The sequence below is a fragment of the Spinacia oleracea genome, chromosome 5 (assembly GCF_020520425.1).
Source record: "Spinacia oleracea cultivar Varoflay chromosome 5, BTI_SOV_V1, whole genome shotgun sequence".
Taxonomy (NCBI): domain Eukaryota; kingdom Viridiplantae; phylum Streptophyta; class Magnoliopsida; order Caryophyllales; family Amaranthaceae; genus Spinacia; species Spinacia oleracea.
The window spans coordinates 32,765,642-32,791,623 of record NC_079491.1 but is presented as its reverse complement, the minus strand read 5'-3'; the positions used below and the strand labels follow the sequence as shown (position 1 = coordinate 32,791,623).

At 35.6% G+C, this 25,982-nt stretch overlaps 2 protein-coding genes across 2 annotated transcripts; one reads left to right on the top strand and one right to left on the bottom strand.

Annotated features, from left to right (window-relative positions):
- The first annotated feature begins 15,141 nt into the window (after positions 1-15,141).
- Positions 15,142-17,389, top strand: LOC110798242 (probable aquaporin PIP2-1). The gene is made up of 4 exons (XM_022003417.2): positions 15,142-15,544; positions 16,360-16,655; positions 16,747-16,887; positions 16,976-17,389. Exons 1-4 carry the CDS (start codon positions 15,247-15,249, stop codon positions 17,093-17,095), a joined length of 855 nt encoding a protein of 284 aa, XP_021859109.1. The 5' UTR covers positions 15,142-15,246; the 3' UTR covers positions 17,096-17,389.
- A 549-nt stretch (positions 17,390-17,938) lies between these two features.
- On the bottom strand, positions 17,939-21,207 carry LOC110798241 (putative Peroxidase 48). The gene is made up of 4 exons (XM_022003416.2): positions 20,735-21,207; positions 20,155-20,352; positions 18,908-19,073; positions 17,939-18,789 (listed from the first exon to the last, which is right to left on the bottom strand). Exons 1-4 carry the CDS (start codon positions 21,047-21,049, stop codon positions 18,317-18,319), a joined length of 1,152 nt encoding a protein of 383 aa, XP_021859108.1. The 5' UTR covers positions 21,050-21,207; the 3' UTR covers positions 17,939-18,316.
- Between the last annotated feature and the right edge of the window lie 4,775 nt (positions 21,208-25,982).

Sequence of the window (25,982 nt, the reverse complement as noted above, 5' to 3'; positions counted from 1 at the left end):
ACTAATGCACGAGATGGCCACAACCTCATTCAAGAGAGACTTGATCGTGCCTTAGCTAATTCTCCATGGATGGAGGCTTATCCCCACACTAAGGTTCATCACTTACCCAGAACCTATTCTGATCATGCTCCTATTTTAATTTCGCTTTCAAATATTACTGTTTCTGGTCCTTTTCCTTTTAGATGCAAAGAAGTCTGGTTATCTCATCCTGAGTTTTCTAATTTTTTTGTTAGCAATTGGTTCCCTCCAAATAATTCCTTTTTACAGGGAAGAGAAGCATTTCTAAGGTCTATTTCTGTTTGGAATCATAATGTTTTTGGCAACTTAAAAAAACAAAAGAAGGAATTGTTAGCTAGAATAGATGGAATTCAAATCGCTTTAGGTAAAAAGTATTCTGATTATTTGGTAAATTTAGAAAAGATTTTACTTCAGAGGCTTAATGATATCTTAAATAAAGAACGATTGATTTGAGCTCAAAAGTCAGGCATGAATTGGAGAAAATATGGTGACTATAATACCAAATACTTTCAGATGATTGCTAATATTAAGAAATCAAGAGGGAAAATTCTAACCTTAAAAAATAATGAGGATGTGTGGATTACAGACCAAGATCAACTTAAGACTATGGCTACTGATTATTTTCAAAATCTTTTTACTACTACTAAATTGAGTGGTAATTTATTTTGTCATACTCATAGCAATTTTTCAATTAATCATGAGGAAAACAATGCTTTAGGTTCTATAATTACTATGGATGAGGTTCATAGCAATCTTTTTGCTATGGACCCGATTAAAAGTCTGGGTCCAGATGGAATTCAACCCATTTTCTTTCAGAAACATTGGGCCCAATTAGGTCACATTATCTATGATTTTTGCAATTCTTGCTTTTGCAATGGAAAAATCCCCGAAGATATTAATCGTTCTTATATTGCCCTTATTCCTAAAAATGCTTGCCCTTCTACTATTGCTGAATTTAGACCCATTGGTTTATGCAATACTATTTATAAACTTATCACCAAGATTATATCTTCGAGATTAAAAACTATTCTAGGTCGTATTATCAGTCCGTTCCAATCTAGTTTTATTCATGGTCGTGGTATAGAAGATAATGTGATCCTCGTGAAAGAAATGGCTCATCATTTCCATAAGGTAAAGAAAAGAAATAAAATAATGGCTTTGAAATTGGATATCACTAAAGCTTATGATAGCTTAGAGTGGGACTTTATTAGGGAAACGCTTTTATATTTTCAGTTCCCTTCAAACATGATTAATCTTATTATGTCTTGTATTACTTCCCCTTCGATTTCAATTCTTTGGAATGGGGAAATCTGTAATAATTTTAAGCCTTCCAGGGGAATTCGTCAGGGAGATCCTCTCTCTTCTTACATCTTTGTATTATGTCTTGATAGATTATCTACTCTCATCGAGAATGCGGTTCATTCTAACAACTGGAAACCTATTGCTATCACTAAAACTATCAAGATCTCTCATGTTTTTTATGCTGATGATGTATTCCTTTTTAGCATTGCTACTAAGGACTATTTAGATCAGATTATGAATACATTGAATGATTTTGGTCAAATTTCTGGATTAAAAATTAGTATGAGTAAGTCCACTCTTATTTTTCCTACTAATCTTCACCACTCTATTAGAGAGGACATTGCAGGAGATTATGGTTTTAAAATTTCTTCTTCGTTTGGGAAATACTTAGGGGTGGACATTAGGCCTAACAAGTTGAAATTTTCAAACTATCTAACTCTCTTGGATAAATCTATGGAAAGAGTGAGAGGTTGGCAAGCAAAATTACTAAATATGGCAGGTAGATGTACCCTTATTAAGTCAGTGTTAAACTCGTATCCTCTTTATGCCATGCAAACTAACATTTTACCTACTTCCATTACCTCTGCTCTGGATAAATGTTGTAGGAAATTTTTATGGAACAAGGTAGATAGAAATAGATATATGGCTAGGCTTTCTTGGGATAAAGTTACCAGACCTATCAATATGGGAGGTCTGGGAATTAGAAGATTAAAAGAATGGAACTTGGCTTTCATGGCCAAATTGGGTTGGACGATCTTAACTAATTCAGATAAATTATGGGTCAAAATTTTAAAAGAAAAATATCTTAAGCACTCCAATTTCTTAAACAGTTTTGCTAATAGTTCTCATTCCCCTTTATGGAGGGATATTCTCAAAGGTCGTTCCATTCTTGAGCAAGGAATCATGATAGGAATTGGAAATGGAAATTCAACTTCTTTATGGTATCATCATTGGGTGGGTGATCAACCCTTGTATAAAACTGAGGGAGTTAGAATTCCAGAATCTAAGGCTCACTGGTTTGTGTGTCACATTATTCGTAATGGTTCTTGGTATTTAAATGATATTGAGCATCTCATTCCTCCACATATTAAATCAAAAATCCTTTCCCATCCTCTTTCAAACAATTGTAAAGAACAAGACTTTATCAGATGGATTTATTCCAAAAATGGTTGCTTCAATATTAAATCAGCTTATTATTTACAACTCAATAACAATCCTATGTCTGCTTCCAACCATATCACCTGGAAAAAAATTTGGAAAATTGTGAGTCCCTATAAATACAAGATGTTGTTGTGGAACTGTGCTCATCAAATTTTACCAGTTTCAGTCAAGTTAAATCGTGTCATCCCTCATCTTTCCCCTATTTGCTCTAGATGTCATTCTCAAGCAGAAAACCATACCCATTTATTTAGGGATTGCCCTCAATCAAGTATTTTATGGTCCTATATTTTCCAGCGTATTTGGTCTAGGTCAAGCTTTGATTTTAACTCTTTTTATAATTCTGATTGGCCTGAATGGATTAGTTTCAATTTAAACAACTCTAGTAAGTGGAAAAGTATTTTTGTTACTGCTCTTTGGCACATTTGGATCTCTAGGAACAAAGTGGTTTTTGATCTTAAAATGAAATCTGCCTTTTCCCTTTACAATGCCTTTTATGTGGATTGGAGCTTTGCTAACAACTGCTCACAGGGAAAGGATTTAAGTGGCAATCAAATTCCGGTTATAAGCAAAAAATCTTGGTTTCCTCCGAAGGAAGGAGTGATGAAATTGAACGTGGATGGAGCTTGGAAATCAAATGCTGTTGCAGGTGGTGGAGGAGTTTTTAGAAGATCAACAGGTTCGTGGTTTGTGGGTTTCTCCAGCAAATTCACAGTTCATACCCCCCTAGCTGCAGAACTGTATGCTCTAAGGGAAGGTTTGGTAATTGCAAAAGACTTCAAATTTGATAAGCTGGAAATTGAAACAGATGCTATAAACCTTAAAGTGCTGCTGGGTAAAATTAAAAATCAGGATCACCATGAACTTGGTCCAGTTCTGAGGGAAGTTGCTCATCTTCTCAGCCAGCCCTGGGTGGTAAATTTGACTCATGTCCCCAAGTTCTGCAACAAAGTAGCTCATTCCCTTGCTGCACATTCTCTGATTATGGCAGTTGGAAGTAAAATGCATTATATCATTCCATCGTGTGCTAAGGCGGATTATGAAGCTGATTTTGAAAATGCTAATCCAGAATATGTGGAGACAATGGCAAGGAATGCAAGAGAGCAAGCTATGTCCATTGTTGGAGCTAAGAGGGCTCATGACAACACAGATACTTTGGATCAGGCTGCTTCTTCGAGTTCAGCTTCTCAGTTGGTTTTTGGTTCTATTGTCACGGATATTAAAGGAGCAGTGGATAACTTAAAAAAGATGGAGCAGCACAATCAAAGCAAAGGCAAAGAAAAATCATTCATACCTTTTGTTGTTGGTGGTTCAACAATGGAGACGGCAATTGAAATTGTTGAAGTTGAAGATGGAGAGATTACCAACAATTGAAGAGCTCTATAGTTTATTTTCTCACAAGCATTTTTGCAGGAAAAATAAGAGATCGTGATGGGTGTTTACGCTTCCTTTGCTTGGAGTTTATTTAGTTCTAACTATTTAGTTTTCTTCCTTAAGGTTTTTAAAAAACGGTGTTTATTTCTACCTTTCACCCCTTTTTGGCAAGTTTTTGGGTTTGATTGGGGTATTCGGATATGTTTACTTTCGTCTTGGATTCTAGCTAATATTTCCCTCGCTCAGCGAGGCTTTTTCCTTTGTACATTATTGTAAAATATTAATATAATTTCGACGGCTTGAGTTAAAAAAAAAACATTATTTGTCATTCCGTCCATCAATTAATACACCTATGGAATTCTTCTTCTTGGTGATCGTCATATTTTTTAGCTTAGTTGCTGGTCCATTTCTTAACTCTTAATAAGCAACAACGTACAATGACTTGGGTTAAGGTACATTTTCCACCCTCTTTTTCTAGTTTATTGAGAGACGTAAAAGAAACTTGGTCCGAGGTCTTGAGTATTACTGACAAAACTTAAATTTAGTTGGCATCCAATATCCACACACGTGTTTCTTCATGTTTTTAATTTCGGCTCCCCGTTTCTTCAATATGGTAGATTGTAAATTAGTAATGAAAGCAGATGCATGTTAACCTACTTGTTGGTCAACTAGCTACGATGTTGAAGGTTTAATTTTTTGTGATGTATAGTTGTTACTCAGCCTTGTACAATGCCATTATGCTAAGGCATTGAATTGATTGATTTTCTTTAATATAAGAGTAATATTACATTATTGCCGTATCCTTTTATTAAACAAACTATGTAGTACTACGTAATACGTAGTGCATTAATCAATAAATGGCACACCGATTATGCTCACTGATTCTGCGAAGAATGTCCGATTCCCACTCCGACGGCTTGGTGGTAAGTTATAAAAAGTGAATTGTTATTTAACGCCCTAAAATTAATCAAAAACGCCCTAATTTATATTAAAATTCCCATTGTATCCTTACTAAACTATTTCTCAATTACCTCCCCTTCATCTTTTTAGTGACTCTCTCTCTCTCCACCTTGAGTTTTTTTTCCTCTCTTCACTCTCCCTCCTCACCTTAATCATACTCCGGCACCACCGTTTTGCCTGCCGCCTACCATCTTCGCTGCCCTTTGAAGCTCCCAGTTCATTACTCATGTTCTCTCCTCTTCAAAATAAGATCTCAAAAACATTGTCATATATTTCATTGAAGCAATTTCCCGTCGATTAAGGAATAATCCGGTTGTTTTCACCACCGTCGACCACCGCTCCAGCCCAACGCTACCCATCAGTCGTCGACGTCCCGTCCCCTCCTCTTAAAAAGTTTAATTTTGTTTTTGTTTTGGTTTTTTGTATTTCAATTCAATAAAGATCCTGAAATTTTGAAATTGGATATTTAGAAGGGTTCTTTCGTGGTTGTTGGAGAGGAATCAAATCTTCGGAGAAGGCACCGGAATATTGTGGTTGTCAAATCCCGTAGGTATGGTTCTAGCCCCGGAATATTGTGGTTGTCAAAGCCAGAATATTAGCAATGGTGAAGAACTGTGTTCGAGTGAGTGTGTTAGAACGAGACTAGAGATGATCGAGTCTTGCCCTAAGGCAAGACTCTGTTAGATGTAGTCTAGTCAATGGTTCATACTCAACTAACCTTAGTCTTTCCCTAGGCACTAGCTTGTTTTTGGTTGGATTCAAGATGCCCCTGATATGCCATAAGCGAAATCCAGTCCTACCTATGGATTGCACTCATTCTATGTGAGTCCTTCACTCCTTCCCGTGATATGCACTAAGTCAAATTCAGCCTAGCTTGTGGGGAAGACTAAGACAGATTCAGTTTACCCCACGGGCTACACTCACTTAGATGTAGTCTCGCCCTATTTTTCGGGAACATACAAAATTTCACAATTGAACATTACTTCGGCGCAATTTATGTTGTACGACCTTCATCTTCATCTTGTAAGTCAACTGCTTATATCCGACGAGTAAGTGTTTAAAAGGGGTTGGCATTGTGGTTGTTCTCCTATACATGGTAGAGATTGTGGATGATGTAGAGATTGTAGATGATGAGTTTGAAGAAGTTTAAATTGAAATTATGAAGAACCAAATGGGGTTGTACAGGGGAAGAGAGAGAAAGGGATAACTTACTGTAATGGGGTTGTAGATGAGTGAAAAACGGTTTACCGGATGAAGGAGGGTGAAAAATATATGTGAAAGGCACATAACTTCGTCGGACTACAACTGGACTCCATGAACCATGGTGGTGCTCCGGTGAAGTAGTGGTGGGTTGTATGGAAGGGTTAGAGATATGGTAAAAGAATATAGAAGAGATAAGAAAAAAAATGTAAAAAAACATGGTAAATGGGTAAGGGTAAAACAGGGAAGAGATGTGTAAAATAGGGCGTTTTTGTGTATTGGTAGGGCGTCAAATAACAACCCCCCTATAAAAATAAACATATAGAGAAATTACCTTCCTCTACAATAATTTGTATCTTTAATGACAACTTAATAGACTGGTCAAAAATCCCGTCGTAAAAATCTTTTTCGACGGGCTAACAACCAAACAAAGACGGGAACAACCGTCGTAAATGTCTTTTACGACGGATTAACGACACGATTTTCCATTAATGACCGCCCCCTTTTATAACGGGCTCACGACAAGAAATCCCATCACTAATCAACGATTGTTGGCCTTTAGCGACGGGATTTCCCGTCGTTAATGGTACAATTTCTTGTAGTGTTAAATATTCTCGATCATGAAAGTTAAAGCTAGGAGTCCACGCTTTCGTAATAGCCGGTTTGCCAATATCCAAGATATACATAATATAATGCAAAAATATTTCAGGTTTAACAGCACCGTGTAATTTTCGAGGTACAATCCGTTGTACTATTATCATAGTAAAACCAAGGCTATTTCTTTGTCCATATATTTGAATATGATGAGTTAAATTGTAGAATCATATTAAGACTTTGTTCTTTTCACCTAGTCTGATTTGATTTTTCTAGTTTTGGTCTTAATTATTTTCTGTAATTGATGTTTTTTTTTATATGATCGAATAACCAATAAGAAGCGGAGAGAACAAAGCCTTAGCCGAGTTAAGATTCCTAAATTTGTTAGACCTATTCTTTCAAAAATTGTTTGGAAATTATTAGACCAATCACTCTTTTCCAATTGATTAACAACATCCATTTTTTTCTGGGTCCATCTGTTGGGTTTAATGGTGGCCCAAATTCCATTAAGCCCAAACCCCAACTAAACGCCAATTGTTGGATGATGCGAACACTTTGTAATATATCGCTAACTGTTGTACCCGGGTACAGCCAGCTCTGGCTGTACCCCAAAAACGACGCGCTCATATTGTTTGTTCATTCTTGTCGACTGTTTGTTCTTTTTTATTGTACTGTTTGTTCATTCTTATTGTACTGTTTGTTCTTTCTTGTTGTACTGTTTGTTCTTTCTTGTTGTACTGTTTGTTCTTTCATGTTATTTTTTAAATTCATCATCAAATTTTCATAGTTGTTGTATTTTTTGTTCTTTCTTCTGGAATTTTATGTTCTTTTTTATATTGTTTGTTCTTTCTTGTTTATTTGTTTGTTTATAATAATCATATGGTTAATGTTCATAATTAAACTCTTCATTAATCTTTTATTCTTTCTTTTTGTATTGTTTGTTCTTTCTTGTTGTACTGTTTGTTCTTTCTTGTTGTTTTTTAAATTCGTTCATCAAACTTATTGTTGTATTGTTTGTTCTTTCATGTTGGCTTTAAAATTCATCATAAAATTGTTCATAATTGTTGTATTGTTTGTTCTTTTTTCTGGAATTTTATGTTCTTTTTTATATTGTTTGTTTTTTTTTGTTGAATTATTTGTTCTTTCTTGTTTATTTGTTTGTTCATAATAATTATCTGCTTTATTGTTTGTTCTTTCTTGTTGTATTGTTTGTTCTTTCATGTTGGCTTTAAAATTCATCATAAAATTGTTCATAATTGTTGTATTGTTTGTTCTTTTTTCTGGAAATTTATGTTCTTTTTTATATTGTTTGTTCTTTTTTGTTGAATTATTTGTTCTTTTTTGTTTATTTGTTTGTTCACAATAAATATATGGTTGATGTTCATAATGAAATTGTTCACTTCATTGGTCTTTTATGTTTTTACAAGCTCCTATATTGTTTATTTCCAAATAAATAAATAAATGTTCATTTCCAAAAATAGTAAATGTTCATTCCAAATAAATAAATAAATGTTCATTATATTTCCGAAATAGTAAATGTTCATTTTTGTAGTTTATTTCCAAATAAATAAATAAATGTTCATTTCCAAAATAGTAAATGTTCATTCCAAATAAATAAATAAATGTTCATTTCTGAAATAGTAAATGTTCATTTTTGTATCAGTATTTGTTCTTTCTTGTTTTATTGTTTGTTCTTTCATGTTGGCTTTAAATTTCATCATACAATTGTTCATAATTGTTGTATTGTTTGTTCTTTTTTCTGGAATTTTATGTTCTTTTTTATATTTTATGTTCTTTTTTGTTGAATTATTTGTTCTTTCTTGTTTATTTGTTTGTTCACAATAAATATATGGTTAATGTTTTATAATGAAATTGTTCACTTCATTGGTCTTTTATGTTTTTACAATCGCCTATATTGTTTATTTCCAAATAAATAAATAAATGTTCATTTCCAAAATAGTAAATGTTCATTCTAAATAAATAAATAAATGTTCATTTCCGAAATAGTAAATGTTCATTTTTGTAGTTTATTTCCAAATAAATAAATAAATGTTCATTTCCAAAATAGTAAATGTTCATTTCAAATAAATAAATAAATGTTCATTTCCGAAATAGTAAATGTTCATTTTTGTACCAGTATATTAATGTTCATTTTAAACAACACAAAACGACATCATTTTGGATGGGGTATAGCCAGCTTTGGCTGTACCCGGGTATAGCCAAAAATTTGCGCTTTGTAACAACGATTACTGATTTACTCATGATCATTATATACCCAAATTAGATTAGATCCCGTGTAGCAAGGGTAGACCTGGCAAAACTGACTCGGAATCGAAAAACCGACCCGATTAACCCGATTTGTGACCCGAAATTGATCCGAAGCAACGACCCGAAATTAACCCAAAAACCGAATAGACCCGATCCGAAACCGAAACCGACCCGAAAGAGATTTGACCTGAAATGACCCGATACCCGAACGACCCGAACCGAAGTACCCGAACCGATCTTCACCCGAAACCGAATTAACCCGAACCTAAAATAACTGTAAATTTTAAATCAACCCGAACCGATCCGAACCGATCCGAACCGAAAATCTAAAACTGACCCGAACCGAAAACAACTAAAATTTACCAATTAGTTTAAATATAAGTTCTTTTTAGCTTTTCATATCATAATTATTTAATTTATTATAATTATTTAATTTTCCTTTTATTAATTTATACGTAGTACTCTTTTGTGTTATAGGGAAAATGTTTCAATATTAATATAGTGTCAATGTGAAAAAACATAGAATAATGATATGTTAGTTTCGTAATTCTTATCTTCTTTTTGGCTCATATAAATAAGATTATTTAACAAATGATAAGAAAATAATGGAAATGAAACCAACATTAGCACATAGTAAAATAGATTTAAAAATCATATTTTCAAAAATTCAAGACTTTCATTTTGACATGGAATATAACTTATCAGATAAAAATTGATAAGTAACTAAGCAAATGGCCAAAGTCATAGGCAATGTTCTATTCTGACTAGCTTAAATCAAAATATTATGTCCAAAAGTTATACTAGAGTAATTAGGGAGTATAATATTTGTACATGTCTCAAGTCTAGTTTTCTCGATCATAAATTAATAGCAAAACTAGTCTCGTGTTCGGAGTATGTTACTATAACCCTCATACCATAAACTATTAAACTTCGAACTGTATACTCTTAAGGGTTTTTTTTGTAATAATAATAACATTATAAATAATAATACGAAGTAATAATATTTGACCACCAAAACTAAAGAGAAATAACATGATCAAAACTCGAAACCCAGAAAATCTGTTCCAACACGAAAAACCCGATATAACCCGATATAACCCGAAAAACCCGATCCGATATGAACCGATCTGATACGACCCGATCCGATATTGACCCGATTCGATATTGACCCGAAATTTTGACCCGAACCAGACCCGACCCGATTATAAAAAACCGAAGTGACCCGAAACCCAAACTCCATACCCGAAACCGACCCGGAAAAAATAACCCGAAATGACTCGACCCGTATAGACCCGACCCGTATCCGATCCAAACGACTCGTTTGCCGTTTGCCGGGTCTAAGCACGGGTATTAAAATAAATTATTTTACTATACAATAACAACAATAACAATAACAACAACAACAAAGCCTTAGTCCAAAATGTTTTAGGGTCGGCTAACATGAATCGTCGTAAAAGATCGTCATTATCACCAATCAAACCAGAAAGGACCGGGAAGTTATATGTATTATATATACTTTCTCCGTTCCGGGAATATCGCATCATGGTTGACTTTTACTCCTCTAATCATTACTTTGCATTTCAAATCGTGTGCAAGTAAAAATTAAAAAAAATTAATATTTAGAAAATATATATCGATACGTAAACATAAACAAATAAGTAAAAGTAAAAGTAAGAAGAGTCAAAATGGAAGTTGTATAAGTTAAATGAAGTCATCAATATATACTCTCCCTCCACTCTGTCCTATCCAACGCCATATTTTCCTCAATCTCAAGAAAGCTAATATCGTGTTCACTCACATTCCTCCAAGTTTTCTTAGGTATTCCCCTACCCCTTGCAATCCTATAACTTTGCCACCTTCTAGCCTCCTAACCGGGACATCACTTGATCTTATGCTTACATGCCTAAACCATCTTAAACGATTTTCCATCATCTTAAACTCAATCGGTGCAACCCATACTTTCTTCCTAACAATCTCATTACTCAAACGATCCTTTCTTGTATGCCCACACATCCAACGTAACATGCGCATCCCCGCCACATTCATCTTATGCACATGACAATGTTTCACTGCCCAACATTCCGTGCCGTATAACAACGTCGGTCGAATTGTCGTGCGGTAAAATTTTTCCTTCAATCTTTGGGGCAAGCCTGGATCACATAGGAACCTTGTGACACTTTTCCACTTCAACCAACCTGCTTTACCATCTTTTGTAAAATATTTTGAGTAACAAAAGATTGTTAAAAAATAAAAAGTAATACGAAGTACAAATGATTTTGCAAGTTTTCAAAAGATTAATAAAGTTATGATATACGTAATTGTACTACATATTGTACAATATTAATTACGGAGTATTATATATGTCTCGGTTACCCGTATTAGGATAAGTCGTATCATTACATTTATAACCTTATAGTTTACCGTTAAAGATGTTCTAAACGCGCCAAAAAAAATGAGTCGAATTGAGATCAAATTCTAGATCATTCATTAGATATGTGAATCTTCCAACTCAAACACGTGAAAATCGAACGTACACTCCCAAGAACAACCCCCTTCTCCCGGGATCTTGGCAATCTAATACACAGTGAATCAATTTTGCTTGTGATTGGCATCTATTGTAGTTGCAACACAAAATAAACGAGGGCTACCATAAACTTCTAGGCTTGCCATTGCCGTCCAATAAAAACAAATTAATATTCTCTTCCAATTATCATCACTTTATCATTACGTGGCGTAATTGTAACCACTTAACAAATAGCAACTAGAGCTGTAATCATGATGTGGATTTCACTAATCATATGCTTAATCATATTACAGATTTGTTTAACTTATCCCTTCAAGTTACCCGAATTAGATTATTCACAATTTTAATATACTTAGGAGTATTCAATATTAGATCAACAGTATCATTTAATTTCTACTCAAATTACTAGATTAATATTCGAACGGGACTCTAAGCTAGATGACGATATTATTTTCTATTAATAACCAATTCTAACATACCTCGTCTCTGGCACAACAAAAGTTGTTTCAAAGTGAAGGTGTTTGAACATTGAGAAATTGAAAAACGGTTCTAATAACGGTTGTATAGTAAAGATTCTCGATGATTCAATATTATAAACTAACTTAGAATCAGACTCTGATTAGTTCAACTAATTTAATTTCCAGTAAAAAGGCTGATTATAAATAGAGACTTGTAATGGGTAAGACAACGCAACTCCGTACACAATTCCATTCCATCCCATGTCATTGAATGTAATATGTTGTTTACTCTTTCCACTATAGAGTAGTTAGACATATCGTTTAAAGTCTAATTATCCCATACAAATTTATGTTTAGGACAAAATGATTAGAAGTGAGGAATGGTGAGAGCCCACAAGAAACGTGGCTGAAAAAGAGTGGTTAGAAAGAATAAAAAGGAGAAAGCTAGGCTAAATTGGCTTTGGGAATGGGCGGTGTTGTTGTGGTGCTATCAGCTATGTGATTGGGGCGGTGCCTCACAATTCACAAACTTCATGTGATTAGGACATCCTCTTTAATTTATTGATGCTCCAAACAAACACTATTCCGCCAACCATAGTCCTCTAGTATCTATCAAGTTCATCTGGATTGTGTATTGTACTAAATTGGATGTAGTCCGTATGTCCCTTTAGTGATTTGGACTAGAAGGGGCATCCCCAAGCGTGCCGCTATTACCATCCGGCCGATTTGTAGCACGTGCGCAGTGTGGTGGTGCCTCAGTTACATAGCTCACTCCACAATCTTAATGACAAAATCGTAATTGCCGCTTGATTTATGCATAACGGTTCCTTGCTTCTTGCCTATGTTTTGATTACCCAATTGAATTCTGATTTTCGGTTTTCAAACGTTTTGATTGCCTCATTAAAATCTGATTTTTGGTTTCAAAATAATGGTTGCTTTATAATCAGTTTCTTTACACCGAAAATTCTAACTCTCTCTTCTCTTCTCTTCTCTTCACCTACATTGTGAGCATTATTATGAGTTCAAATTCCTCCTTAGTTGAGTGCACATTTCGGAGGAACGCTGTGTAAAATCTTGGGGGCATCGCCGTTTCCGATTGCACCATAGTAGGGGCGAATTTTGCTTCTAAGACAGTGTTTTATAACACGTCGTAGCTTTACATACATCAAATATTCGGCCCACATTTTATTATCATTTTCGGATTTTACGGTATTATTTCCTACAATTTTGAAATCCAAGACTCATTCAAGACTCATCTCATACTCCACTTTTTTCTCCAACCAAATTAAATCAAGCTACTTCGCCACATTATCCTATCCCCTCCGTTTTTGTTTATAAGTCCTCTTTTTGTATTGTGATATTTTCTTTTATTAGTCCCTTTTAGAATAATTATTTATTTGTTCAACAATTATTCCCCTTTTAACCTTATACGAAGTATTACAATTGTAATTCCCTTTTTATCCCAAATAAATATTCAAGTGGTCTCTTTATTTTCTAATTTAACAACACTAAACACTCCACCTACCCATATTTTCTTAATTTTTTTCTCTCTCCTACCCACAGGGTGAGATTCTTTAGAGATTCACATGCAATGTGTATTTTCAATGGATTGTTCAATATTCCATAAATGACTAATAAACAAGAACGAATGGAGTACTTATCTTTTTATTAGGAATTTAGTTTAGCAATCTCACTTGCATGGACCAGGTCCATGCTATTATTAGTGTGGACCGGAGTATTTTAGTTATTTTACACCATTTAAAGATGACATGGACCAGTAATGTTCACGTGATTTAAAAAAAATGCGCGGCCCATTTAGTAACTCTTACGTTGATATAATTGTAGTTATATGTAATATAGTTATTCTACTAGTCATAAAGTAAATTTTAACAATATAATTATTAATATATGTGACATAGTTACTACTTACTACAATTATCATATAGTAACTCTTAAGTTGATATAGTTGTACTTATATGTAATACAAATACTTTAATGGTCATACAAAAACTTTTTGATGCCATTTTTTTTATAAGAATCCAATTATTTAATTATGTATATATACACAAAAATATTGATTGTTTTGTATCATATGGTAAATAGTTCTATCATATAGAAATATTTACTCTTTTATATCATATAATAACTCTTTTTAGGACAATTTGTAAAAAATAATCCAACATTTGACCGTTCTTCTAAAAACAGTACCACATTTGAGTAAATCAAGAATAATCCAAGCTTTGGGGTACATCTTCCAATAACATGTATCTTGAAAGACATATCAAATATTGATTTATACTTCCTCGACTTTTGCCTACTGATTAAAGTTGGGGACATGCATACAATTGGTAATAGATTCGAATCATGAGCATATTTTATATTTCTTATTCTATTATTTCATTAAAATGACTAATATTTAGTTGGATAACTTAAACTATCAAAAAAAATTACATCCATAATCTAAAAACGACGAATAAGAAAAATGGATGTGTAATAAATTTTCCAATCACTTGAAAATCAAGTGATTCTATTCAATGAAAATGACCAAAGTGGGCTAATATCACATGCAAGGAATAATGATATTATTTCGATTGAGATTCCAACAAAATATAATTCTGTAGCTAGGAGATCCCAAAATACAGAGTATGTAACATAGACCACAAGAAAATATATAGAAAAAGATAGGGATGAATTAATAAACCACAAATACAAGGCAAAAATGACGACACTACCCACTTTGTTTTTTTTTTTTTTGGTGTTAACACCCGGTTCACCCTTAGGGCTAATCCGGATTCGGGACGAGTTTTGAGTGGATAGATTCCAATTCCCTCCCAATTGTTATTGCGGGGGATCGAATACGAGTTATCCCTAGCAAGTTCAGCCCCAATCACCATTCACCACTGAACCAACAGGAAATTGGTACTACACTGCCCACTTTGAGTGCGCTACTAACTTTGGAAGAAGCTATAATTTATTTTTAAATTTTTTTTTTTTTTGTTTGATTTTTATTTTTCTTCTGATGGGATTTTGTAATTAAGAAATAGAAGTATTATTGTATGGTGAATGATCAAGAAAGGGGTAGAAAGAGGTGGGTCCCACTATAAATTTTAAGTAAACCACCAACAAATTCAAGAGAAGATAACTTTTCAAAAGAAAATTAAAATATAAAAAGAAACTAAAATGGGGCGGCAAAAATTAGTAAACTTTTTAATTAACTAAAAAAAAAAGGAATTAAACCTATTTTCAAACTCCAACAATAAATAGGCTTCCTCCTCCATCATATGACAAACCATCACTTCTAAGTTCTAAGAGTTCACTAGCTACCCTGATTTTCTCTTTCTCTTTCTCTCTCTAAAACATTTGTGGTTTCTCTTTCTAAAAGTTTAGAAAATGGGAAAGGACATAGAAGTAGGAGGAGATCACAGAAGAGAGTTAGCAAAAGACTATCAAGACCCTCCACCATCACCTTTGTTTGATGGAGAAGAGTTGGGGAAATGGTCATTTTACAGAGCTTTAATAGCTGAGTTTATTGCAACAATGTTGTTTTTGTACATCACAGTATTGACTGTGATTGGTCATAAGAGCCAGAATGCTACTGATCAATGTGGTGGTGTTGGTATTCTTGGTATTGCTTGGGCTTTTGGTGGCATGATCTTTGTCCTTGTTTATTGTACTGCTGGTATTTCTGGTATGTCTTAATTTCCCCTTTTATCACTTTCCAGATCCTTTAACCTCTACGTGTTTCATATTAGTTGTCACGTTGATAGTGTAACTTGAACAAATTAGTTTATTAAGAATTACAGAGTTTGATTATTATAAATTGGCACGATAGAAAAGATTTGATAATATGGTATGGTAATGATGATTACTCTTACTTTTGGACTTTTGGTATACAAAAATTAAATGGTTTAACCAAAACCACACATTATTCTCAGTAAATGCATAGGATAGATGTTGATTGTTCTGAAAAGTTATTTCTATATCAGAATAATAATGTTATACAGAGTACTGAGAGTAGTAGTATTTGTCAAAGCTTGGTTTGAATAATGTGACACGAACATTATTTTCAATAAATAACCAACTTTAGAACATACAGAATAATGTCTGAATGGCGTCTTGTCATAGTGGTAAAGATCAAGTTTAGAACCCAAAATAATGAAATATGGTTTATACACCCGGGTGCACAATGCTCACATTTTTAAAAGAACATATAGTTCAAATGCAAAGAACATATCATTCATATTCATAGAACATATACTAAATGAACATATAGTTCAAATCCATAGTACATATATTGCAAATATTTCATTTGTATATGTACATTGAAATCATTCTTCATGTTGTTTAGATACTCAATAAATGTTCTCCATGGTGCACCATGAGCACTGTGCACCCGAGTGTATAATCCAAATTGCGGAATAAGTAGGGATAATAGCACTGAACTGGTTTCAATGTTGAATTGACAAAATGACAAATGGGGTTGTTGTATTGAACAATGAACAGGTGGGCACATTAACCCAGCGGTAACATTTGGGTTGTTGTTGGCGAGAAAACTAAGTCTAGTAAGGGCCATTCTTTACATGGTGGCTCAATGCTTAGGAGCCATTTGTGGTGTTGGGCTGGTTAAAGCCTTCCAAAGCGCATACTACCACGAGTATGGAGGTGGTGCCAACACTCTATCTCAAGGTTACAGCAAGGGAACTGGTTTGGCTGCTGAAATCATTGGCACATTTGTTCTTGTCTACACCGTCTTCTCTGCCACTGACCCTAAACGCAGTGCTAGGGACTCTCACGTTCCTGTATGTTTCTTAGTCTTCTCTTCTCTATTCATTTTTTATACAAAATGGTTGATGATTTTGTAACAAATTAATTAATATTATATTATTATAGGTGTTGGCACCACTTCCAATTGGATTTGCCGTGTTCATGGTTCACTTGGCTACTATCCCAGTTACTGGCACCGGTATCAACCCTGCTAGAAGTTTTGGAGCCGCTGTTATCTTTAACAGCAAACAAGCCTGGGCTGATCAGGTATATATATATTGCTCTTACATACGAAGTATATATTATACTTGTTATCATTTTGCTTCCTTAACTAACTTGTTATCATAATGTGTAGTGGATTTTCTGGGTCGGACCAATGATTGGGGCCGCCATTGCTGCCATCTACCACCAGTACATCTTGAGAGCCGGCTTTGTTAAGGCTCTTGGATCATTCAGGAGCTCATCAAATATGTAATCGTACGTCCAACATTCTCATCTCCGATATTCCTCATCAAAAGCATGGTTTTTGGCTACCACGAGGATTATTTGGTGTGTGTTAACTCTTCCAATATGCATCAAGAGATTAGAGAGGTGTTGAGTTGAGGTATCCCAAACTTGTATATACATCTTATTTTCATTTTGGTGGGGAAGAGTTAATTCATTGTTGGTGTGTTTTCACCCTGTGTCATTTTCTATTTTACCACTTTTCTCCCTTTGTTGTACTCTCTTCTTTACTTTTAGTATGAATAAATGTTCAAGTTTATCCTAACTATATTTAGTCATTTACTATATACTCCGTACATAAAAATCAAAGCACTGGAATATTTGGTTAATTAAGATTTAAAGGGGTGGATGAAGCGTCTGGATTCTGGAATGTGCCAGCTTACTAATTTAGTGAATTTCTGGGGAATTGAATTAGGGGTTGCGTACAAAATCTGTGTTTAGGGATCTTTTGATTTTTTAAGCAACATTTATTATTTTGTAATAAAAGGTAGGTGGGCACATAAACCCAAACCCAGTATCACAGTTTGGGCTGTTCTAGCCTATAGCCCAGATTGGATCAATAATTTCATGGAAGATCATACTCGTAATATTAATATGGGTATGATATGATATTAATTAATACCTCTTCACATCACATATTTGCCAAGTGAATTTCAGACTGAACAGAAAATAACATTTATGCTAGGTAATAGATGCTCATATGATCATATCAGCTAGTAGCAGTGATGATTCAACTGTATCAGATCACGATCAATCATACCAATAAATACCGGGAGACTGACTAGTTTTAACCCTGTTTCAAACCACACGAAAATCAAACAAATACAAAGACGTATCATATGCACTTATCAACCAAGTGAATCTTAACCACAATGTATACCTGAGTTTGTATAATCTACACAGAAACGCACCTCTACAATGACTGATGAGAAACAGTACATCAAGGATTTGTACGTAATAGTTGTATCGGTTACAGTGTGGAAAACCGTATATAAATCTAGACCTGTCAGTCAGAACTAGCCGGAAATATGAACTTTTCCCAGAAGAGGCTCTATATGATCTACAAGTTACCTCTTCAAGCACATACTAAGAGTAGTAATAAGCATAAGAACTAGTTCAGAAGTTTACTGAGCAGGAGGAAATCGAGGACGCATCTTATGAAATTACTGAGATATTGGTGAACCTGCAATCATCAAAAGCTGTTTGGTAATGAACACCTGGTTCGCACCTCACCTTGAGAGCCAGTGAGATATACAAGATTGGACATCATAAGCATTGACTTGGAAAATTCTCTGCGGAAGGTTGAACCATCATCTGATGCAAAGACTTCAACCAACTTAGCAGTCCTGGGATCTGCCATCAGTTGCTGATCTACATAGAGTAAACCCCGTCCCATAAGCAAGCCCTTGTAATAATGTGAATCAAAGCCAGACCCTGAGAAAATAAATGGCGCCAGAGACTGATGAAAAGGCAGCCCAGAGGCAGATTCTATCAAATTCCTAAGTCTGGATGGAGAAGGACTGGGAGATGCATTTGGATTGCAGATTCTTTTCAGCTCAAGCAAGAAATCTTCAGGAATTGTAGGGTCAGGCTCTCCACTACCCTTGAAGTTGGAGAATCGACTTTGAATGAATTCACACCCAATCTTTCCAATGTTGTGTGCCCCTTCAAGTACCCAAAAAGTCAAGAAAGATCAACAAAGGGAAACCAAGTACATCAACTAAGAAATCATACTCTAAATTAAAGTCACGATAGAGACAAAAGGGCAATCAAGGTGAAGTACCCAGTAGACTGACAGTTTCTTTCTCATTGAAACCCTTCTGCGAAAACATATTCAGCATCTCTGTTATGTTACTGTCTGGTCCTGGTATCTCCTGATTCGCTTCATCAAAGTATGACATTTGGCTGTCTCTTCGTCCAGTGAGGATAGGGAAAAAAGGTCCTCCAGACTGCAAACCACAACAATGCACAACATTTACTTACCTTGAATTATAATGGACAAAAGGCCTCCCAATAAAATCAAGATAAGAACATCCAAAATAACAATACTGGACAAGTGAGCAGTTTTTGAGTCAGCAGGGAATATTTGTAGCACTTGACATCATTAAGAAAATATGTTTCAAGGATTAACAGCATAATTTGAATTGATCAATAGCTGAGCTTAGCCTCTATGCATGAGAAGCTCGATCACAATCAACTACAACGCAAAAGGTAAAATGTCAACAAAAACTTATACAACTATACAAGTAAATACGCATTATCACACCTCATAAAATGTAACTTCTACAAAATGAAATATGCACTGAAGAGTTTAGAAGATGAGCCAAAAGAAAAATGCCTACAACAAAGAAAGGGAACATGCTTGAACTTCATGATCCACATATTTATAAGACCATAAAGATAAAGCCCACTACTACATGCACATCAATAACAGGGGAATTTTTTTACAAAAACTGAAAAAAGATTAATATGGATGTATGCTAAATGGTTAATGACCTACAACAAATGTAAAAGGTTGACGAACAGATTGCACTGATAGAATCATATTTCACATATATACAACAGAGCATAAGATTCCTTAAGAGACACACAATCATATGACTCATATCCAAGGTAAGCTGCAAACAACTTAAGACAATCAGTGTTGAAATGCATCGAGCTGTGCTTAGTGAACCAGAAATGGGAAACAAATAGTTAGACTTGTCAACATAAACAACTTGAGAGCGGAGATAGAGAAAGTCTAGAGACTTCCTAAGCCAAATGACAGTACTGAACAGTACTGAACAGTAGACAAGTAAGCTGATATACACTTGTAGCAAACAGATCAATGAACCAACTATTTTCTAATACCTCATGAACATTCCCACAATTATCCAATATGCATTTTCATCTTCATAAACCATTAAAAGCACCAAACTGATACTCTTTCAATAACAGATCTCCAAAACACAACACAATGTTTCCAATTAGTTGCCCTATTTACACACCACGAAGATGAACTGACAGGAATTACAAGGAAAAGATGATTACCAAAATGACAGCATCTCTAGTGGCCAAAGAAATGATGTCCGAACATGACACAACACTAGGGCACTCGGTTTCTAATGCTTGTTTGATGCTGTCAATGATTTCGAGACCCTTGAGCGATTGGTTCGGAAATGCATTCCTCTCAATTGAATGACTTGGGTTCCCATTACTATCATCCAGAAGCAGAGACGCATCACAACCCTAGGCAACAATATAATCACCAAAAATTTCCAATGTCAGACTGAACGAACACAAAACGCCAAGAATTTCACATTCCACACATTGAATCTCAATTTCACATAAGATAGTAACTTCAAAACCCAAAAATTCCAAAGCGGAAGAATCAACAACAGTGGTCAAATCACAAAGCTCGATAGTCGATACCATTTCAATCATCAGGAAAACCTAACTAACAAATTATTAGTATAACAATCAAAATTCAGCACATTACACCATCTCTTACAAGCTTAACATTTCATACATCAAGAAACCCTAATTCTTCAATTAAATCGATAATTAACAAAAATAACCTCAAGAAATCGAAAATGAAACGCGAAAATCAAAGAAGATGAGACAGAAAGACCTGAATGAAGCAATCATGGAACATGAGGCGGAGAAGCTGAGCGGCGGCCCTATTATCGACGGTGACAGTATTCTGCATGAACTGGAAGACGACGCTTTCAGCATTAGGGCAACTGTACCGATAGAAGTCATAGTGAAGAATGTGTTGCTCGGGAACTTCAAGCAAGCGTCGAAGCGCGAAATGTGCGTCGATAAAGATAGGAGATGAAGAATTGACGGCGGAAGAGTTGGAGTCGAATGGTCGAAAAACGATGAAGAGAAGAAGAAGAAGAAGAAGAAGGAAGGAAAACCAGTAGAACTTGATTGGAACCGCCATTGTTGAGTGTTTTGAAAGCTTGGAATCAGTTCAAATGAAGAAAATACTGGTTTTAGGAGGGAAAGCAAAAGGCGCACTGAATAAGACTTATGTGACGAGTGACGACCATCACGACGAGTTCACGAGCCACGACTCCTAGTTCTACAGAGTACAGGCTATACAGCTAGTTTTGGTTTATTAATTTACTCCACAGTCCCACCGGGAATTGTTAAAGATCTAGGCTCTGTTCTCTTCGTCTAATCTAGTCTGATTTTTCAATTTGCTGGTCTGGTCAGGTTTGATTCATGTTGGTCTGGTCTGGTCTGATCTAGTTTGTTATGATCTGGTCTGGTATTATCTGGTCTGTTCTGGAGTTTTTTTATTACGGATTTTCCATAAGATACCCTCGATGTTTGACTTATTCACCAAATACCCTCATAGTTTCAAGTGTTCACCAAATATCCCCGAGGTTTCATTTTCTTGCATGACTTATCCCTGCCGTTAAATAGCCGTTATAAACTTTATTTCACCAGATACCCATGTATTTCATAAACTTTATTTCACCAGATACCCCTGTGGTTTCTGATGTTTTCACCATATGCCCCTATGGTATACAATATTTCACACAATTTAACTTGACAACAAAAGTTCAATACAAAATTTGTCCAATTTTTTACAATAAACAACCAGATTTAGGAACCCCTAGCAACAATGCGATCAAATGTCAATGCAACTAGATCAAAATACAATTAAAATCCATGCTTAAATGAAGCAAGCTTATGAAAAATCTAACAATTGATTCCAATTCGAATAAAAAATCACAACCAAATCATCACTAGCAACCTATACAGTTGAAGTAAAAGTACTTATTGCCTAAGAAGTAATAAAACAGGGTTGTTTATGTTAAAGAGTTCTTCACTGAACTTGGGTAGATCACATGTCTGTTGACTTGATGGTTCTTCATTGCAAAATGCGTAGAACCACTATCGAAGTAAGAAAGACTAGATCACATAATAAACAAACTCAAAAGATCTTATCATCATATCTCGAAGAACATTCGATGATGAAAAGGATATTAAGATTGGCAAAGCATGATAACTAAACCTATGCAACAAGTGAGAAGCAACACTCACATTGTAGCACTGGAAATCAAGCATAGCTTTGAATTCCATGAACTGTTTTAAAGATGGGTTTGAGGCCCATGGTTGTAAAACATTCGGGTTGAACATTTATCATATATGAAATGTATTTTCATATTCCATTTAATCTTGGTTTAGTATTAAATGATGAGTGTTTGGGCGGTAAAATAACGTCCCCGTGACGTGGCAAGGGAGACCCATTCAAAGGGTCATATGACAACCATCAAGACAGTAATAAAAGCTATGGGCATTGATCAAGGAAAACGGCTAAAGTAAATTAGCGGTTACAAACATTGGAAGCAATGGTGAAATTTAATGCAAGGCTGAAATCAAGGGGATGTTACAATCATTAAGGCTAGGGGGTTACATGCAATAACTCCTTGGTTTAATGATGGTTTTTATGATTGCAATTGAATTACTCATGTATAAATAGCATGTTATTTGTTCATTGTAGAGACGGATTCATATACATTCACACTTCATATAATAAACTACTCATCTCCCCCTTTTTCTGTAAGAGTTTCATATCCTTGTTCTTATCATCTTTATATTATCTTGCTTATTCGGATTGTTAGCACCCCCTCCCTCCGACGGATTCGAACGTAGGTAGAATTTGTCAAAAACAATTTGGCGCCCACCGTGGGGATGACAATCAAGAATAGCCTGATAATCTCATCCGTTCATTAAAAATAACCCACTTCTCCACCATGTCCGCATTCCCAATCTGATCCAATGATGTTACTCGTCGTCCTAAGGCCATGGAGCAACACATTAGCCTCCTCCAAAGGAGTATGAAGCCCTACAATCGCAGATCGGATCCGCAACCTCCATCGCCACCACTCCCCAATATGAGTACAAACCCACCTCGTCATCAAAAGATGTGTCGAGACTGTGTTGTCATCAAAAGATGTGTCGAGACCGTGTCGTCATCAAAGATGTGCCGAGACCGTGTCATCACCAAAGTACGAGTCAGTGGCAGCATGTGTACGTCGAAGGAAGATGTGACGAGACGATGTCGTCACCAAAGTACGAGTCAGTGGCAGCATGTGTTGAAGGAAATAATGCCCTTGGTCCAAGTATGCATATAATATTAAGTCTAATAAATGCGGTTCAGTATTAATTAACAAGTTAATAATTCAGTGAGATCAAGTGAGCTGAATGCCTAGCTAGAGGCCGCTTCAGTTCAAGTGGAATTAATGATATTAATCCACAGCTTACTCTTGACTAAACCCGTAGGGTCACACAAATAGTACGTAAACGGATCAAGTATTTAATGGCATTAAATACTCCATCTATGGATATTCGGAATCGACGGATCTTGGTTTCAGTGGGAGCTAAGATCGTCACAAGCAAGAAATGAATACTCCGGAAACGATGATATTGCCGGAAACGGAAATATGGATCGTATCGGAAATATAAATATTATCCAAGTCGTAGATGTTGCCGGAAACGGAAACATGGTACGTGTCGGAAAATATTATCGGAAATGGAAATATTACCGGAATCGGAAATATTGCCGGAAACGGAAATATTGTCAGAATCGGAAATGTTATCGGAATCGGAAATTAATTCCGGAATCGGAAATATTAAATATTGTTCGTATCGGAAATGAATTCCGGAATCGGCAATTTAATCGGAAGCGTATCGTACGAATTAGCATCGGACGAGGCTCGATAGACGAAGGCCCAGCACGAAGCCAGGCCATCGCCCAGCAAGCCACACGCATCACCATCACACGCCAAGCCTCGACCAGGCCCAGCGCAAGGCCAGGCCCAACCAAGGCCTTGGGCGCGCGCGCGGACACAGGCAGCGAGCATGGGCCGAGCGCTGTGCGCTCAGCGTGGGCCGCAAGGCCTGCGCGAGTGTGCGGTGCTCGTGCGATGCTCGTGTGCGTGCTATACGAATCCTAAAGCTATCAGGATTCGATATATGATTAAATCTTAATCCTAATAGATTAAGTTTATTATTTAGAGTTCAAATTGGATTCTAATTAATAAATCCAAATCCTAGTAGGATTATAATTCCTTTTCCATACCTCTATAAATAGGAGCCTAGGGTCATAATTTATAGACACAATTGAAGTATTCTAAAGGTAAGATTTTGAAGAAAAAATCAGTCATACACTTGCACCTAAAATGGCCGAAATACCTAAGCAACCTTAAGGGCGATTCTAGTTGGTCAAGCTTAAGGCGGATCCGGACGTGCTGTGGACTATCTACGGAGGGACGGCACTTGGAGTCCTAAAGACTTGTTCTTGTTCGGTTCGGGCGCAGCTAGGGAGGGCACGCAACAAAGTGTATGCATCTAAACTATGCTAAATGATTATGTGTAAATAATATGCTTTCCTGGCTTTATGGTTTTTCCGCATGATTTATGTTTTGTCATATGAATCATAACCTAACAGTGGTATCACGAGCCTCTTATTATTTTCATAATCTAAATTGCATAAACATGGTTAAATTTTACAAATTTGCAAGGAATTAAAAGGGGTGATTAATTTTCGTAATTGTTAATTAATTGCAAATTGCGTTTATTTAATTATATGTACGCAGTTTTTCGGCAGTTTCTTCGTTACTCATCCAAATCGAGTGATTTTTGTGTCAATTCCGCATGTAAAAGGCATTCTAAAATTTTGACAAAACTAGTAATTTTCGGCCGAAGCCAGAATTCCCAAATTCGAAGCCTAACTATGACTTTTCGGAGGTTTTAGTTTTTCGTACGCAAAAGTTTGTAAATTTAAGATGTTAAATTAAGTATTTGCGATTCTTGTTGATAAATCTTGAGTTTTTGATTGACCTACTGTATATGTTTAACAATTATGAATGCTTAGACTTGTTAATTATACAACCTAATTTGTAATTATGATTAATTTGTTGAAATTCGAATAATTTAGAATTGATTTGATTTTCATGATTAATTAATAATTTAATTAGGTATCCATGATTAAAATCCACCATAAAAATTGTTAATTTATGTTAAAATTTTAATTTTATGACCTAGATTTGAATCCATGTTAATCGGAAATTAATTAATTAATAAATTTTCGATTTTTCGCCCTAAAATTATGAAATTAATATGATTTATTAATTTGTCATTAATTTTGGAAATAAAAGTTTTAATTTTTATGCAATTCGCTCATAAAACTTGCACGCACAAAGCAATGTATGCTACATGTTACCCTTAAGGGGTGTTGTATAGTGCGGGCATGCGACGACGAGCAAGGGAGCTCGTCGCCCATGCGATACGAATGCAGCGAGCAAGGCGAGTAGCACGCGAGCGCAAGGCAGCAGCCCTGCCTTGCGTCGAGTGCTGCGATGATGCATGGGTGGATGGGCGAAGAAGCAAAGCGAGCGAGTAAGGCAGGCGCGCGCGCGCGGGTAGCGAGGGGTGCCTCGCAGCAACGAGCGCTGCCTCGCCCAACCTCGCCAAGCAACTGCTGCGCTACGAAGCAGCGAGCGATGCTGCGCGCAAGCGTGGCTCGGCTTGCTGCGTTTGCGCGTGGCAGCTGCTCGTGCCTTGCTGTGCGATCACTCGTGAGGGGCGATGCTGCCTCGTGGACTCGACGAGGCATGGGCGCAAGCCCATGGCCTCGTCTTGACCCGATTGATGCGTTTTGAATTTAATTTTTAATTTTCAGTTCGGAAACGATTTTAATTAATTTTAAAATTCGTAATTTAAATTGTTTTCTTGGATTTTAATTTTGAATATTATAATTATTATAAATTTTATTTATACTAATTATGTTACTAAAATTAAATCTTGAATTAATTTAAATTCGTTTAATTCAACTGAAATAAATTAAATTAATGGATTCG